Genomic DNA, 15,047 nt, shown 5'->3' with positions numbered 1-15,047 from the left:
CTCTTGTAAACAGCACATAGATAGATCACATTTTTCCCATTCTGCCAATCTGCATCTTTTGTTTGGGGAGTTATTCCATTAACATTCAATGTTATTACTGTAAAGGCAGTACTTCAACCATTTTATCCTTTGACTTTTCTTAGTCATATCTATTTTTTCCTCTCTTTTTATCCTTTTAGTTACCCTTACTGATAATTCTCATTTCTATACTCTCCTCCAAGCCTCTCTCCCATCTTTCAGCTGGCAGAGCTCCCTTTAGTAGTTCTTGTAGGGCAGGTTTCTTGTTAATGAGCTGTCTCAGTTTCTGTTTGAGAATATTTTAAATTCTCCCTTATTTTTGAAGGACTGCTTTGCTGGATATAGAATTCTTGGCTGGCAGTTTTTTCTTTCAGTTTCTTAACTATATCATACCACTGCCTTCTCACCTTCATAGTTTCTTTTTTTATTATTATTCTGCAGTTTTTTTTTAAGTGAGTCGGAACTGTACCAATTGTCTTGGATCACCGCCATAGTTTCTGATGAGGAATCAGTTCTTGTCCTATTTAGTCCTATTTGGTTTCCCTTGTATGCAGTGAATCACTTTTCTCTTGCTGCTTTCAGAATTCTCTGTATACCTTTGACATTTGACAGTTTCTGATTAGTATGGGTATTGAAATGGGTCTATTTGGATATATTCTTTTCGGAATACGTTGGTCTTCTTGGATTTGCATATTTATGTATTTTATAAGGGTTGGGAAATTTTCTGCAGTTATTTCCTCAAATATTCTTTCTAGCCTTTTCCCCTCCTTTTCTCCTTCTGGGACACCCATGATTGTATATTTGTGTACTTCGTGTTGTCTATAACATTTCCCTGAGACCCTGTTCAATTTTTTTCTTTCTTTTCTCCATCTGTACTTTTGTCTTTCAGATTCAGATGCTCTTTCTTCTAGCTCACTGGTCATTTCCCTGCCTCTTCAAACGTGCTGTTGTGTATCTCTAGTGTATTTTTAATTTCATACATTTTGTCTTTCATTTCCACTGGGTCTATTTTTGTTTGAATGCTTTCAAATTCTTTTTTATGCTCACCCAGTGTCTTCTTAATATCCTTTATCTCTTTAAACATGTCCTTGAATTGATTTAGGAGATTTGTTTGAATATCTTTTTTGTTCCAAATGCTGTATCTCCTCCAATTTTTTAATTTTTTCCTCTGACTGGGCTATGTATTTGTGAATTTTAGTATGCCTTGTGATTTTTTGCTGATATCTGGGCATCTGAATATCTTGATGGATGTAACTTGAAGGTTGGTTTCTCTCTCGTCTAGGATTTTGTGTTGATCGGGTTTTTGTTAAAGCTCTTCTTTGGCAGTTGGTTCATTAATATTTCCCAGCCAAAACAGGGCCAGGTACTCATTCTTTGGGCACAGATGAGATCCAAAGGGCCCTGGGAGAGAGTCAGGAAAGACTCCAAAAAATCCTTTTTTGTTTTTTCCTTCCATATCACCAGGCTGCACTTTCCTGTCTGCCTAGTAAACCACCTAGCACTTTGGCCACTTATTCCCATCAGCCCCATGATGGCAGACTATTATGACTCTTTTCCAGTTCCACCTCTGACATGGGTGAAACAGTAGTGCCCACAGGCATCTGACCAAGAAGGGTTGAAACTCAGGGATCCTGTGTTTTCACTTCGCTGGCTAATATCTGGGTCAGTTTGGGGCTGTTTCCTTCTTCGTACTTTGTGTGGAGGACTCTTGTAGTCATCTCAGTCCACAGCCATCCCCCAGGAAAGGAAAGGATCACCAGCTGCTGCTTGCCTCTAGGGTAGGAGATGGGTGCCAGGAGCTCTGGATGGAATTACTCACAGTCTCTGACCATGGTTTCTCAGTCTCTTTGTCCTGCACTTCCCTAAATGTTTTACTGAATGCCTACCCAGCCCCCCTGCCCAAGTGTCCCAGGCCCCAAAACAGTTGAACAGTTTCTGCCTATGTGCTGTTTTAGGGAGAGAAGTAGGTTCTTTGGCAATCTCCTTATTCCTCCATTTTGGAAGCTCCTTTCACAGTTTTCTTTGTGAGCACCTGCAAAGTGCTTGGGCTTAGCATCCAGAAAATTGGACTGTGCCTGAAAAACTGTTTTAATTTTACAGTAAGATGCCAGAAAGCCTGTAACTGATTGCTTCTTTCTTCATTGTGGCCTCTAGGAGACCCAAATACATAGCCTGCATTTCACTAGAGTAGATTGGACAGGGCTGTTCTTATCTTTCTTCACTATTTTCTATCCTGTCTTTTCCCTTTGTGCTTTCTCAATAATTTCCTTTTTTTTTTTTTTTTTTTTTGTACTGTATTCACCAAGGAAAGAAATGGGGATAAACAAGTAGGCAAAGATGTTAGAATATGAGCATACTCTTGACCTGCTGCCTTTCCAGGAACTCCAAATTCTGTAAGAGGTCATGACACATTGGATTCTCCAGAAGAGAGGCTCACTGTGGAATTTATCTTAAGGTCAGTCAGCCCAGCCACAGAAGCCCTCCTTTATTCTGAGACAAACCTCCTTATACCAAGTCAAGTGTGTTGGAGGTAGTACACCAGCAGAGTATTTCACTCAATTAGTGATTGTGGTGGTCTTCCTCTTCTACTCTGCCCCCACCTTTTTAAAGATCCCATGACGATCTGTATTTGAAGCAGGTCTCTTGGTTATTCTGCTGCAGGAACATGTGATATTCTCTGAGGGTGGTGTCTGATCCCAGGTTCCCCTAGTAGAACCCATTGTTCTTGGATTTATTCCCATATTACCTGGTGCTTGGGTAAGCATTTATTTAGTGTATTTTGTCAAGAGTGTTGTGTACCCATATACTGAAAATTATTCAAAGGTACATCTTATCATCTATGTAACCACCCCAAGGCTTGTCACAGTGTTACACACAAAGCAGGACCTCAAAGGTGTGGAAGGGTTTCTCATTAAGAATACTGCGGTATTTAAGGAGAATTGCCAGGAACTGCCACAATAAATGCCAGTGTGACTATTTGATGAATCTTAATACTTTAACAAATCTTTTCAAGTTGCTTTGGTAATTAAAAAATCCTAGACCTTTCCCCCCATCAGCCTACCATCTTTCACACGTGACTTAAATTTCCTAAATATATAGCTCAAAAGGGGAAGGGGAAGCTAGTAGCTAAGATACCTCTGAGAATCTTGCTTACGTACTCCAAAATTAGGCATCTAAGTTGTTATCATCAGGGATCTGTAAAGTATAAATGGAACAAGGAACAAACACTTATTGAACCTACTAGGAGTCCGATGCCATTTTCTCATATAATCCCCATGGTTATACCACGGGGTAGAAATTAGTATTCCCATCTTAAACTCATGGGAACTGAACTCGAACTCCGCTAGAGGATGCTACCCAACACGGAGGTTTCCGGGAACAGCACCTAGACCCGCCACCCTGGCTCCGCCCCCGGCCGCCGAGTCCCCTACGTGGGCGTGGCCTCGCCCAGGGATTGGGCGTGACTTCGCCCAGCTGCCGGGACCCTCTGATTGGGCGCGGCGGTGCCTCTGTCGGCCAATGGCGGGCGGCAGCCCGGCTCCCGGAAGTGGCGGCGCGGTTGGGGCGGTCTGGACGGGTCTGCGCGGGAGTGCGGTGGAGTCCCCGAGATTTGGCGGGCGCTATGAGTTCCTTCGGGGGACAGATGGCCGAGTACCCCACCATCTCCATCGACCGCTTCGACAGGGAGAATCTGCGGGCGCGCGCCTACTTCCTGTCCCACTGCCACAAGGGTGAGTGAGGCCGCGCGCCCGCGGGGGCCAGGGCGGGGGTCCAGGCCCGGGCAGGGAGCTGCCGACTGCCCGTGGTTCCGGCCCGGCGAGACGGGCGGAGCAGCGCTGTGGCAGCGGCGGTGGTCGGCGAGGGTTCCTTCTTCCCCATAACCCCACCACCGTGTTGTCAAGTCGGGTGGAGTCCTCCCACACATCTGACAGGGCAGGCGGGCGCGCTTCCGCAGTCGCACCTGTCAGTGAACTCACCAAGCGCAGGCTCCCCCTGCTTTTAGATGTCGGTTCGTAAAGGTTCATCCTCCTCTAGAGGCATCGGGCACCTTCCCAGCCGACACCCGGCCTTTAGGGGTTAAGCCTATAGTGTCGCCCCTCATGATATGGGCCCAGGGCTCCCTATATTATATGCCCCTTGCGAGGATGGAGAGTCTCAAACATTTTAGGGAGTCCCCAGAGCTTGACTACCACTAATCGCATAACCATTCCCCATTTTTGAACATCTGTTATGCTGATAAGTAAGTCACTGACTTTACCAAAGAAAGCGGTTTTAATATTCATTATGCTAATTAGCAAGCCTTTGACATTGATCGGAGCTAAAGCTAAACTGAAGCATTGTAATAGCTGCGCCTTGGGAGTGTGGGCCTCCAGAGGGTACTAGTGATTCCCTTTTGGTGAGTGAATTCCCCATCAGGGCTACTGATGGCACCTAGAGTGTAACGAACTCATAGGTAGGGACATATCACACAGGCAGAAGTATTTCAAATTGTTATAGCTATCAGAACACTGCCCTTTCTCACAGGTTGGTGTGAAGATCAACTGTTGTCTGTTGTCTTGTGTGTGCAGTCAGCCACTTTAACTTCAACCTGGTGTAAATTGCTGAAGTTACTGCTTCTGGGAAGTGCCACTGCTTCCTTGCTCAAAAACACCAATTATCCCTCTTTATTGAGGAAGATCTGGACCGTCTCTCTTGATTTGCCAGTAAACACTGTGAGCCTCTTTGAAATCTTTCTGCTCATTCTCAAGAATAACATTTTTTGTTTTTGTTTCGTTTTGTCATTCATTGAGAATCCACTGCTGGGTAAGGATGCCCTTGTGTTTACCTTTTGTGTTCAGTCTTTCTGGAATCTCTGAACTCAAAATATGATAGATGTTATTTAAGTTTGGTTTAGGGGCATGCCCTGGATGTTTAAGACTAATGAGTTTGGAAAAATAATTCATCTGAATTAATTTGTGAAATCATCATCATTTAGTTTGTACACGAAGCCTGAAATTGACTCCTTTCTATTTAGCTGTTTATAATAACTTTTCCTGTTCTCTAATTGCATGTAGGTCTGTTTATTCAATCAGGATATAAACTCATCTGCTTTGGGGGGCTTCCCACGTTGCCCACTGATTATTTTTAACCTTTTTTGGGACACTGGCTTCTTTGATGATCCAACAAAAGCTGTGATCTCTTTTGCTAGAAAAAAATGTCCGTATACACAGCATCACATTTTGACATAATTTGGGGTGGGCTATGCACCTCCCTAAAGCGCACTGATGGACCATCTCATCTGGAACCCAGTGCTCCAGAGGGGACCCTTAGTCTGAGAGAGTGACCCTGTGAGGGGGCAACTTAGGATGATTTATTCTGGCCAAGGAAAAGGCAAAAGGCTCTAGAAAGTAGACTGGGTGCAATTGTCACAGCAGTCTCTTGACTGCCAGCTGGGAAGGGGCCTTAGGGGGTCTTACTAGTGTCTTACTAGAAAGGCTTTCTGGTGCTGCCTGCTGTCAGTTTGGGAGTATGGACCAGAGTCATGAGTCAGCCTCCTTTTGGCCATGGCACAGACTCTTTGGAAACCGCAATTACTGAAAGCCCTGCCCTGGGATGGGGTCCCTAATCCCCTCAAAGACTGGACTAGAGGTGAGTTGTAAAGACCCTCTGAGGGGCAGGGAGAATGTCCTGTGGGGGCCCATGACCCTTCAGGTTTGGCCTAGGGAGGTGAAGTGACCCCTTGCCTTCACTGGAGCCTCATGGGTAAACTGAAGGCATGTGGAGTTGAGGGGTAGGGAGTGTAATTAGAATCCGTTTGATTTGATTAAACAGTTTGGAAGTGTTAGGACTCCACGTGCTGAAGATTCAGGATGTGTTAACATGCTGTTAAATGTTAAACTTATATATTTTATAATATATAATGTAAAATTAAATAGTTAATAAGTATTTGGTTTACATGTTATCTTTCTTTAAATGTCATCTCCCAGATTTCTGTTACTTTGGAGGGCAGTGGAGCAAGTATGTGTGGTGCTAATATTCCACCTTTCAGCCCATGAGTCCGAGTAGGACGGGGGAATAATGCAAACTCTTCTCAGTTTTGGCTATTCCTGTTGGATTTCCTAGCTGAGCTCCACAGAAGCAAGCTTGAACTTCTAGATGGAATAATTTATGTGAGGGGCCTGACACCGCCTAAAGGGTAGTTTGGATTGAAAACGAAAGAATCGAGTGCAGGAAGGGGCTGATGGTGGATCCCAGTGAGACCTGGTCACTCATTCCTCTGTGGCGTCTTACAGTGGTTTCGATTCTGCCCAAAGGTGCAGGACATCTTCTTCAAATTGCCTTGGAGACTTCAGGGATGGTCTGCTGTTCTCAGACAGATTCTTCACCTTCTGAAGAAAGAGCCCTGTGAATCAGTTCCCCTTGAAAAAGTGAACCGCTCATTTATTTTCTCTTAAAAGGACACTTAAAGAACAGATGACTCGGTTTCCTTTGACTAAGGAATCCTCTGGCAAATGATGTTTACGATTTTTTATTCTTTTGTTTTTAGATCATATGAAAGGGTTAAGAGCCCCTGCCTTGAAAAGAAGATTAGAATGCAGGTAGTGTATTTTGTTACTCATTTGTGTATGTGTGAGTGTGTTTTAGGTAGACAATTTAATTGGGGTATAGCATCTCTACAGACAAGCACACAAATCAGAGTTTGCAAAGCAATCACATCTGTGTAGCTTCCATCCAGATGAAGGAATAGGACATTGCCAGTATCCCGGACACCTTGTTTGCTTTTTCCCAGTCTTCTCCCAGCCCCTCAGACGTAACCTCTGTTCTGACTTTTATCATCTGCGTTTAGCTCTGGCTGTTTTTGAAGATAATATGAATGGAATCATACAGAATAGATTCTTTATAGTTGCCTTCTTCACTTAACATTCTGTTTGTGTGATTTTTCCATGCTGCTGGCAACATCCATAGTTTGTTCTTTCCGTGAATGTGGTATATGCATGTATGTGGTAATGGTTGTTCCATTATAAAGAATCATTTAACACGTTGGAGCTTTTCTCAAAGCTGAGCTATTGCTTTCTCTTCCTGTTGCTATTGCCCAAATTTAATTTCTGAATAGTCAAGATACATATTCGAAAAGGGCCCTGTTGACTTTTTTAACTTCTGAGCCAGAGGATGTCAGCCTTCTCTGTAAGTGATAGTGATAGTTTGTGCTGATCTTGATAATGACAGCTAATATTTATTGAGTGCTCACTGTGTGCCTGGCACCGTGCTAGGTGCTTTACTGTATTTATTAGGTGAGCAGTTGTTTTGAGTGCATATGGTGAGTCAGGCACTCTGCTGGATATTGAGGCTACAGCAGTGAGCAATGCAGACCCAAATCCCTGCCCTTTTGGAGCTGACATTCTTATTAGCGCCACTTGATGACCTGTTGAATAGATACTATTATTATTTCTATTTTACAGGTGAGGAAACTGAGGAACCAGAGAGGTTAAATTAGTTGTCCAAGGTCACACAGCCAGTAAGTGGCAGAACCAGGATTTCTACCAGGTCTGTCTGATTTTCGAGCCTCTGTATTAGTTACCTATTGCTGCGTAACAAATTCCTCCATAACTTAGCGTCTTAAAACAGCAATAACCATGTATCATCTCTGTCTGATTCTATGGGTTAGCAATTCTGACAGGGCAAGCTGGGATGGCTCATTTCTGCTGGATCTGGGGGCTGCAATTGTCTAAAGCCTCACTTAGTCACCTGTCTGACACCTGGGCTGAAAAGACTCAAATGGGTAGGGCTGGAACAGCTGAGGCCCCTCAGGCCTGTCTGTCGTTCTCTGTGCAGTCTTCTCAGTGGGATAGCTGGACTGCCTACAAAGCACATGTCCCTAGGGAAGGCTAGGAGGAAGCCAAATGGCCTGAAGACCTAGCCTCGAAAGTCACACAACGTCACTTTACCTTAGTCTTTTGGTTAAGGCAGTTACAAAGGGCTGCCCACTTTCAAGGGGAGGGAGCTCAGACCCCACCACTTGGTGGAGGAATTCGAACATCTGTATTGTAAGAAGAGCCTGTGGGGTGATGAACATAGTAGTATGGCCATCTTTGGAAAGTGCAGCCTACCACTGTCTGTATTCATAACCTCTAAACTATACAGTTTACTTTTTTTGAAGATTATTATGAAATTAATATATGAACAGAATAGCTGTGTAGGACGTAAAAAGCAGAAGCCTTCAGTCCCCTGCACCCTCTTTCCATTCCCCAGAGGTAGCTTAACGTTTGGTTGGAATCTCCCCAGATGTACTTGATCATGTGCGAACATCTCTAGCATAGGATCAGTGAGGAGATCAGAGGGCGTGGGGTTTTCTCTGACCTGCTCCCCCCACCCCCCATTATACCCTCAATGGGACTGAAATAGTCAGTGGGTGTAGGTCACATCGGGAACCACTCTTAGCACTCTTTGTGCCAGCACAGTTTAAATATTGGAGGGAACTGATAACATAGTGAAGTATGTTTCCTAGTCACCAAGTAAGAGGGCTCATTTTGGATTGCACTGAAACAGCTCTTTTTTTTTTTTGTCTTTTCCTTTCAGCTTGAAGGTTTACTTATACTGTTCTCCTGTTACTAAGGAGTTGTTGTTAACCAGCCCGAAATACAGATTTTGGGAGAAACGAATTGTAAGTTTTATTTTTTGATTAACGCTAATTTTGTTTTTTTTAAGAGGGAAATATTTTTGGAGATGGATCAAAAAAAGCAATGGGATTATTCAAAGCTTAATTCCTCACACATTGTATTCACATTGATTAGAATACTGATATTTTGTCTTTTGTAATTCAAAGGTTTGAAAGAGGTTGACATCTTATTGTTGTTGATTTATTTTTCTTGCTCCCTGAGCAGATTAATCTAGATCTTTTGTTTTATTTGTTTAATCTCATTGACTCTTTAGCTAATATTCATTTTAATATTTTAAAGGGTAAAATATACATTAACATAATTGCTAAATTTTGTTATTTAGCTTATGGGATAGGTTAGAAAAAATAGATATAATTTGTCAGTTGTAATAGGAAAAGGGTAACAATCAAAAAGTAAAAGTAGAAAGTAGAACTTTCAATCCGGCAGAATAAAATAGATTTATCCAATTGGAAGGAAGTAAAGGGGAGAAAAATAAACCAAAGTACAATCTATAGAAAATGCTAAGTAAAATGGCAGAAAAACCTGTTATAACAGCAACTATGATAAATATAAATGAGTTTAACTCAACTCTTCATAAAAAGACAAATTCTCAGTTTGGGTTAAAAAACTAAGAAAAACCCATAAATATTAGTCTCCAAGGTATAGAAATATGTTACACATACACATACACAGATACATCTATAACAAAAGGATAAATGCAGGTTGAATGGAAGGAAAGGGGAAACGATACATTAAAAGTGACAGAGTGGCAATTTTTATGTCATGTAAAGTAAAATTGAAGGCCAAAAAAAAAAAAAAAAAAACCACAGGTTCAAAGGGATGTTATTTATGTTAAAAGAAACAATGGAGCAAAGAAGATATGAGCATATATGCAGTTCACAAAACAGCCTCCAGCTGGTTAAGACAGTAACTGAGCTTGGTCAGAGAGGGAAAGCGGGAAAGCCACAGTCAGTGACATAGAATTGGGCTTCATTATATGGATTAGACCTTAAACAATTGTGGTAGCTGTCAGACATCTATGCACGTGCATAAAAAGTCAGTTTGATGTTAGACTGCTGACATCTTTCAAGAGCCACCTCCCGTTCCCCTTCTGCCCTGTGTCTGGGCAAACTGATAAGAAAGCCTGCCCCTCCCTTGGCACTGTTAACATCAAACTGTGTAAGCCCAGGCCCATCCTTACCCATAATAAAAACCAAGGCCATACTGACATAAAGATAGGCATACTGATCAATGGAATTGAATCGAGAGTTCAGAAATAGACCCTCAGATCTATGGTCAATTGATTTTTAAAAAGGCTACCAAAATCCACTCAACTGGGACAGAATGGTCTCTTCAATAAATGGTTTTGGAAGAACTGGATATCCATAACCAAAAGAAAAAAGAAGACCCCTGACTCATACCCTAAACAAAAATTAACTCAAAGTGGATCAAACATCTAAATATAAGAGCCAGTGCCATAAAACTCCTGGAAGAAAATGTAGGGAAACATCTTCAAGATCTAGTGATAGGCAATAGTTTCTTAGACTTAACACCCAAAGCACAAGCAACAAAAGAAAAAAATAAATAAATGGGAATTCCTCAAAATTGAATACTTTCTGTGCTTTGAAGGACTTTTGTCAAAGGGGTAAAAAGGCCACTGATTCAATGGGAGAAAATATTTGGAAATCACATATCTGATAAGGGTTTGAGATCCAGAATATGCAAAGAAATCCTACAAATAACAATAAAAAGACAAACAGCCCAATTACAAAACAGGCAAAAGACATGAATAGATATTTTTCCAGAAGGAAACACAAACGGCTAAAAAGCACATGAAAAGATGCTCAGCTTCACTAGTTATTAGGGAAATGCAAATCAAAACCACAATGAGATATCATCTCACACCTACTAGAATGGCTACTATTAAACAAAAAGGAAACTACAAGTGTTGGAGAGGACGTGGAGAAATCGGTACACTTACTCACTGCTGGTGGGAATGTAAAATGTTAAGCCACTGTGGAGGACAATTTGGCAGTTCCTCAGGAAGCTAAGTATAGAGTTGCCTTATGACCAGCAATACCACTACTTGAGATACACCTGGAAGAGCCGAAAGCAGGGACACAAACAGACATTTGCACCGATGTTCATAGCAGCATTATTCACGATTGCCAGAAGATGGAAACGACCCAAGTGTCCATCAACAGATGATAAACAAAATGTGGTAGATACATATGATGGAATATTATTCAGCAGTAAGAAGGAGTAAAGTCCTGAAGCATGCAACAACGTGGAGGAACCTTAAGGACATTATTCTGAATGAAATAAGTCAGACACAAAAGGACAAATATTGTATGGTGTCCCTGATATGAACTAATTATAATATATAAACTCATAGTCATAAGATATAGAACATAGGTTACCAGGATACAGAATGAGGCTGAAGAATGGGAAGCAGTTGCTTAATATGCGCAGAATGTTTAACTAGGTTGAACTTAACGTTTGGAAGTGGATAGAGGTGACAGTAGCGCCTTACTTTGGGAATTTAACAGTCTGAATGGTGTGTGAATGTGGTGGAAAAGGGAAATTTAGAGTCATATATGTCACCAGAAGGAAAGTTGGGGGGAAACATGGGAATGTATAACAGTGAATCTTGTGGAGGACAATGTCCGCGATTAACTGCAAGTAAGAAAGGTCCTTCCTGAACTAGAGTAAATGTTCGGCACTATTACAAGGAGTTAATGATAGAGTGATACATGGGAAAAGTTGTACCTATGGCAAACTATGGACTATAGTTAACAATAATATTTAATATTCTTTCATCAACAGTAACAAATGTACCACAACAATAATATGGGTTAATAATAGGGAGGAATAAGGGGTATAGGAGGATTTGGGTTTTCTTTTTTCTTTTTATTTCTTTTCTGGAGCAATGAAAATATTCTAAATTTGATCATGGGGATATATGCACAACTATGTGATGATACTGTGAGCCAGTGATTGTATACTTTGTATGGTTTGTGACTATCTCTCAATAAAATTGCTTTAAAACAAAACAGAACCAAAAAAAAAACAAGGCCACTCATTCCTACTTCACACAAGCCAATTACCGATCAGCTCGGGTGCTGCCATGCTTTGCCCAGAAAGCCCCATGATGTGAGGAATACATTTTTTTCATACCCTCTTGGGGCGTGTGTGGCACCACGTCTTGACCTCCGACCTATGAATTGGGAGGGGTCCGCCCCATCTGTGCAGGGTGACCACAACAGCGAGACTGTAACGCGTGCCTCTGGTGTTAGCCCGAAGTTGCAGTAGGTCAGCCTGGCAGTCCTTCGGGCAGTAGAGCTGGAAGAGAATTGGAGAGGAGCAGAGGCAGACTGATACCCGCCAGGACAAGTGAGAGCCTTGAAGGACAAAAGAAACCGTGGCTGTCACTCATGTCTTCAAACCTTGATAATGTTGGTCGCCCCCGTTTTAGTTTCCTTTGGCTGCTCAAGCAAATACCATGCAATGGGTTGGCATAAACAATGGAAATTTATTGGCTCATTGTTGTGTGGCTAAGAGAAGCAAGGTGATGCTTTCTCCCAGAAGACTGTGGTGTTCTGGGGTTGGCTTCTGGCAATCCTTGGTCCTGGGCTCCTGTGTCATGTGGCAATGCACGTGGCGGCCTCTCCCGGCCTCTCCCTTCTCTTCTTGGCTCCATCGAAGATCAGCTTCTGGCTGCTCCCTCTGGCTTTCTCTCTCTTTGTGATCTTCCCTAAAATGCCTTCAGTAATAGGATTCAGACCCATCCTGATTCAACTGGGCCACTCCTTAACTAAAGTAACTTCATCAAAAGGCCCTACTTACAATGGGTTCACATCTGCAGGAGTGGATTAAGTTTAAGAACATGTTTTTCTGGGGAATGGAGCTCTAAGCTAGCACAGCCCCTTTGCCCCTGGGTTGCACAAACAGTGGGCCCAGGTCTCAGAGCAGCTAAAGGAGGGGATCAGCAGAAGCTGGAGGTGCTGTGGGCCTGCCCCACGTCAGGGAGCCGAGCCTCCGTAACAGCAGCATGCACGAGCTGTCATGATTTCTGGCACCTTCAGAGCATAAGAAAATGGCTGCCGCTTCCCTTCTGCCTTCCAGATCTCACACGAATGTTTCTGATGACCAACCCTAACCTGGAAGTGTATAGGGCAGGGACTTCTAGGAAATAGTTGCAGCCTCGCTAAGTTGATGTTGTACAAGACCATCACTAATAAAAATTTGGGGTATACATGAGTGTTTACAAAAATTGACCATGTACTGTGTCACAAAGGAAGTCATAAATTCCAGTGCTTTTTGTTCTTTGACCATAATGCAGTGTTGTTGGAAATAATAAAGTAATAACAAATAAAAAATACTTTATCAAAAGTAATACATAAAAAATAATTTAATACAAAGTAATAAACAAGTACTTTATTAAAAGTAATAAAGTAATAACAGGGTAATAAAAGGGCAGCTAAAAGCATGCCATACATAGGGGAACTAAATATGTACAATAAATAGCCTTTAGGTTAAGGAAGAAATTGTAAAGAAAAATGTAAAATACTTAGGACCTTTGACACTGGTAACATGACATCAAAATTTGTGGAGCACAGCTGAAGGAGTGCTTGAGGGGAAATTGAAAGCATTAAGTAGATTCTGTTAGTTTTCCTTAGAAAACAAAGACTAAAAATAAATGAAGTAAGTCTTCAACTCAATAATATGGAAAAGGGGCAACCAACCAAACCATATGAAATGTATAAGAAGGAAGTAATAAAGGCAAAAGCAGAAGTTAATGCTATGGAGATGAAGAAGTACAGCAGAAAATAAAAGGGAAGAGTAATAAAACTAAAAGCTGGTTCTTGAAAGGAATAAAGCTGAATTTCTGCTGATTGATGTATTAAAAAAAGAGAAAAGTTGCACATAAAAAATACAGAATGATTAAAAGGGAAATAAGCATTAGCACAACAATGGTAAATTTGTTTTGGAAAATTATATGCTAGTGTATTTGATAATTTAGACAAAGCAGATAAGTATCTGGTAAGAAAAGTGGAAAACTTGAATAAATCAGCAACTATCAAAGAAAGTAAAACAGTTATCAAAGTTCTCTTTACCAAGAAAAGCCCGAGGCCCAGACGGTTTTATAGGTGAATTTTTGCTGAATGTTCCAGGAACAAGTAATCCTTTTGCTAGATATGTGGTTGTAGGAAATAATAAAAGATAAGCTGCTCAACTTCACTAGCAAAATTAGAAAATGACAGTACATGGGGAAAAAAGCTGTTTCATGTGTGAACATGTGAGATGTAAATGAAGACAGTAGCTTACGGAATCTAACAGTATTGGAAAGTACAGCATCGTGAGTAAGATAAGATGTGCCTTTTCCAGGAATGCAAGGATGTTAACATCCAAACCCCTTTGCTGTAAGTTTTACAACATTAATGGGCTAAAAAGAGGAAAAAATTATATACATCTATCCATCATGTGCTTATTGAATGCCTGTTACCTGCTTGTCACTGTTGTAGTTGAGTGTGCACGTGTGCTAGGGAGTTCTCTGTTGTGGCTGGAATCACGGACAGCATCATGGGTTTTTCCCAACTCTGGTCCATGGCACAAAATCTAAGCACATAACTCATCACTACACATTTTACAGAGATTCTGATTCAAGGGAAGAGGGCATGAGAGTGGTAGGGATGGGGAGGTGAAGGGAGGACATTTAAATTCGGGGAAATACAGTGGCTACATCAGAAAATATGGAAGTTGATAAGGTTTTTGGTACGTATTGCCAAATCAGCCTCCAGAAAGGTCTTATTTTAGCTTTGTAATTTTTCTAAGCTGTTAAAATGTATATTACAGTGAATTCACAAATTGTTATACAGAGACATCCGTAACTTCTTCTGTTAGACCCCTTTCTGTGTTTGAGACAGTAAAAGGTATATAAAGCCATGAAATAACTGAAAATATCTGATATGGAATACCCATTGTGCTGGTTTGAATGTATCATGTCCCCCAGAAAAAGCCATATTCTTTGATGCAGTCTTGTGGGGCAGACATATTAGTGGGGATTAAGTTGGAACGTTTGGACTGGGTTGTTTGCATGGAAAAGTGCCTCACCCAACTGTAGGTGATAATTCAGATGAGATATTTCCACGGAGGCATTGCCCCACCCATTCAGGGTGGGCCTTGATCAGTGGAGCCATATAAATGAGCTGACAAACAGAAGGAACTCAGTGCAGCTGTGAGTGACATTTTGAAGAGGAGCTACAGCCAAGAGGGACACTTCGAAGAATGCACTGAGGCTGAGAGTGTAGCTGCAGATGAGAGACAGTTTGAAGATGGCTATTGAAAGCAGACTCTTGTTCCAGAGAAGCTAAGAGAGAACAAACACCCCAA

General features: G+C 41.6%; 1 protein-coding gene across 7 annotated transcripts in view; it reads left to right on the top strand.

Annotated features, from left to right (window-relative positions):
- The first annotated feature begins 3,564 nt into the window (after positions 1 to 3,564).
- The window catches only part of DCLRE1C (DNA cross-link repair 1C), a 37,373-nt gene continuing 25,890 nt past the window's right edge, over positions 3,565 to 15,047 (top strand). For 3 of the 7 annotated variants that reach the window (XM_037846498.1, XM_037846499.1, XM_037846497.1), the window contains exons 1-3: positions 3,565 to 3,749; positions 6,545 to 6,596; positions 8,575 to 8,659. In XM_037846498.1, coding sequence (XP_037702426.1) covers positions 3,641 to 3,749; positions 6,545 to 6,596; positions 8,575 to 8,659 — 246 coding nt within the window. In that variant the 5' untranslated portion in view covers positions 3,565 to 3,640. Of the gene's footprint in view, positions 3,750 to 6,544; positions 6,597 to 7,500; positions 7,543 to 8,574; positions 8,660 to 15,047 lie in introns of those variants that run through there. The other 4 variants (XM_037846500.1, XM_037846502.1, XM_037846501.1 and 1 more) reach the window with 2 other exon arrangements.

Source organism: Choloepus didactylus, chromosome 8 (assembly GCF_015220235.1).
Source record: "Choloepus didactylus isolate mChoDid1 chromosome 8, mChoDid1.pri, whole genome shotgun sequence".
NCBI classification, from domain to species: Eukaryota; Metazoa; Chordata; class Mammalia; order Pilosa; family Megalonychidae; genus Choloepus; species Choloepus didactylus.
This window is presented reverse-complemented; position numbering and strand designations above follow the sequence as displayed.